The sequence below is a fragment of the Sinocyclocheilus grahami genome, unplaced genomic scaffold (genome assembly GCF_001515645.1).
Source record: "Sinocyclocheilus grahami isolate Dianchi unplaced genomic scaffold, SAMN03320097.WGS_v1.1 scaffold18032.1, whole genome shotgun sequence".
Lineage (NCBI taxonomy): Eukaryota > Metazoa > Chordata > Actinopteri > Cypriniformes > Cyprinidae > Sinocyclocheilus > Sinocyclocheilus grahami.
In genome coordinates, this window is record NW_015516910.1 from 3,675 (window position 1) to 4,045 (window position 371).

At 45.8% G+C, this 371-nt stretch overlaps 1 protein-coding gene across 1 annotated transcript in view; it reads left to right on the forward strand.

Moving 5' to 3' along the window:
- Positions 1 to 241, forward strand: part of LOC107579541 (ataxin-1-like) — a gene marked incomplete at its 3' end in the record, with an annotated part of 2,147 nt that extends 1,906 nt beyond the window's left edge. The window contains exon 3 of the mRNA XM_016265362.1: positions 24 to 241. Within this exon, the coding sequence (XP_016120848.1) occupies positions 24 to 241 (218 nt within the window). The remainder of the gene's footprint in view (positions 1 to 23) is intronic.
- Positions 242 to 371: the final 130 nt, after the last annotated feature.

A 371-nucleotide genomic window follows, 5' to 3' on the forward strand; every position in this document is an offset into this window, starting at 1 on the left:
GACGACTCCACCGCCACCCTCAGCCCCTTCACTGCCCCCTTACTTCACCAAGGGCTCCATCATCCAGTTGGCAGATGGGGAATTGAAGCGGGTGGAGGACCTGAAGACAGAGGATTTCATTCAGAGTGCTGAGATCAGCAATGAGCTGAAGATTGACTCCAGCACTGTAGAGCGCATCGACAGCAGTCATACACCTAACTTTGCTATTATACAGTTTGCTGTAGGAGAGCATCACTCACAGGTGGGATAATATGTTTTTGCTTCACTCTTGATGTAGAATGTTTAATGAAATTTCTTGTACAGTGCTGGTTGTTTCACGTCACTTGTAGTATGTGTACAGGTGCATCTCAATAAATTAGAATGTAGTGGAA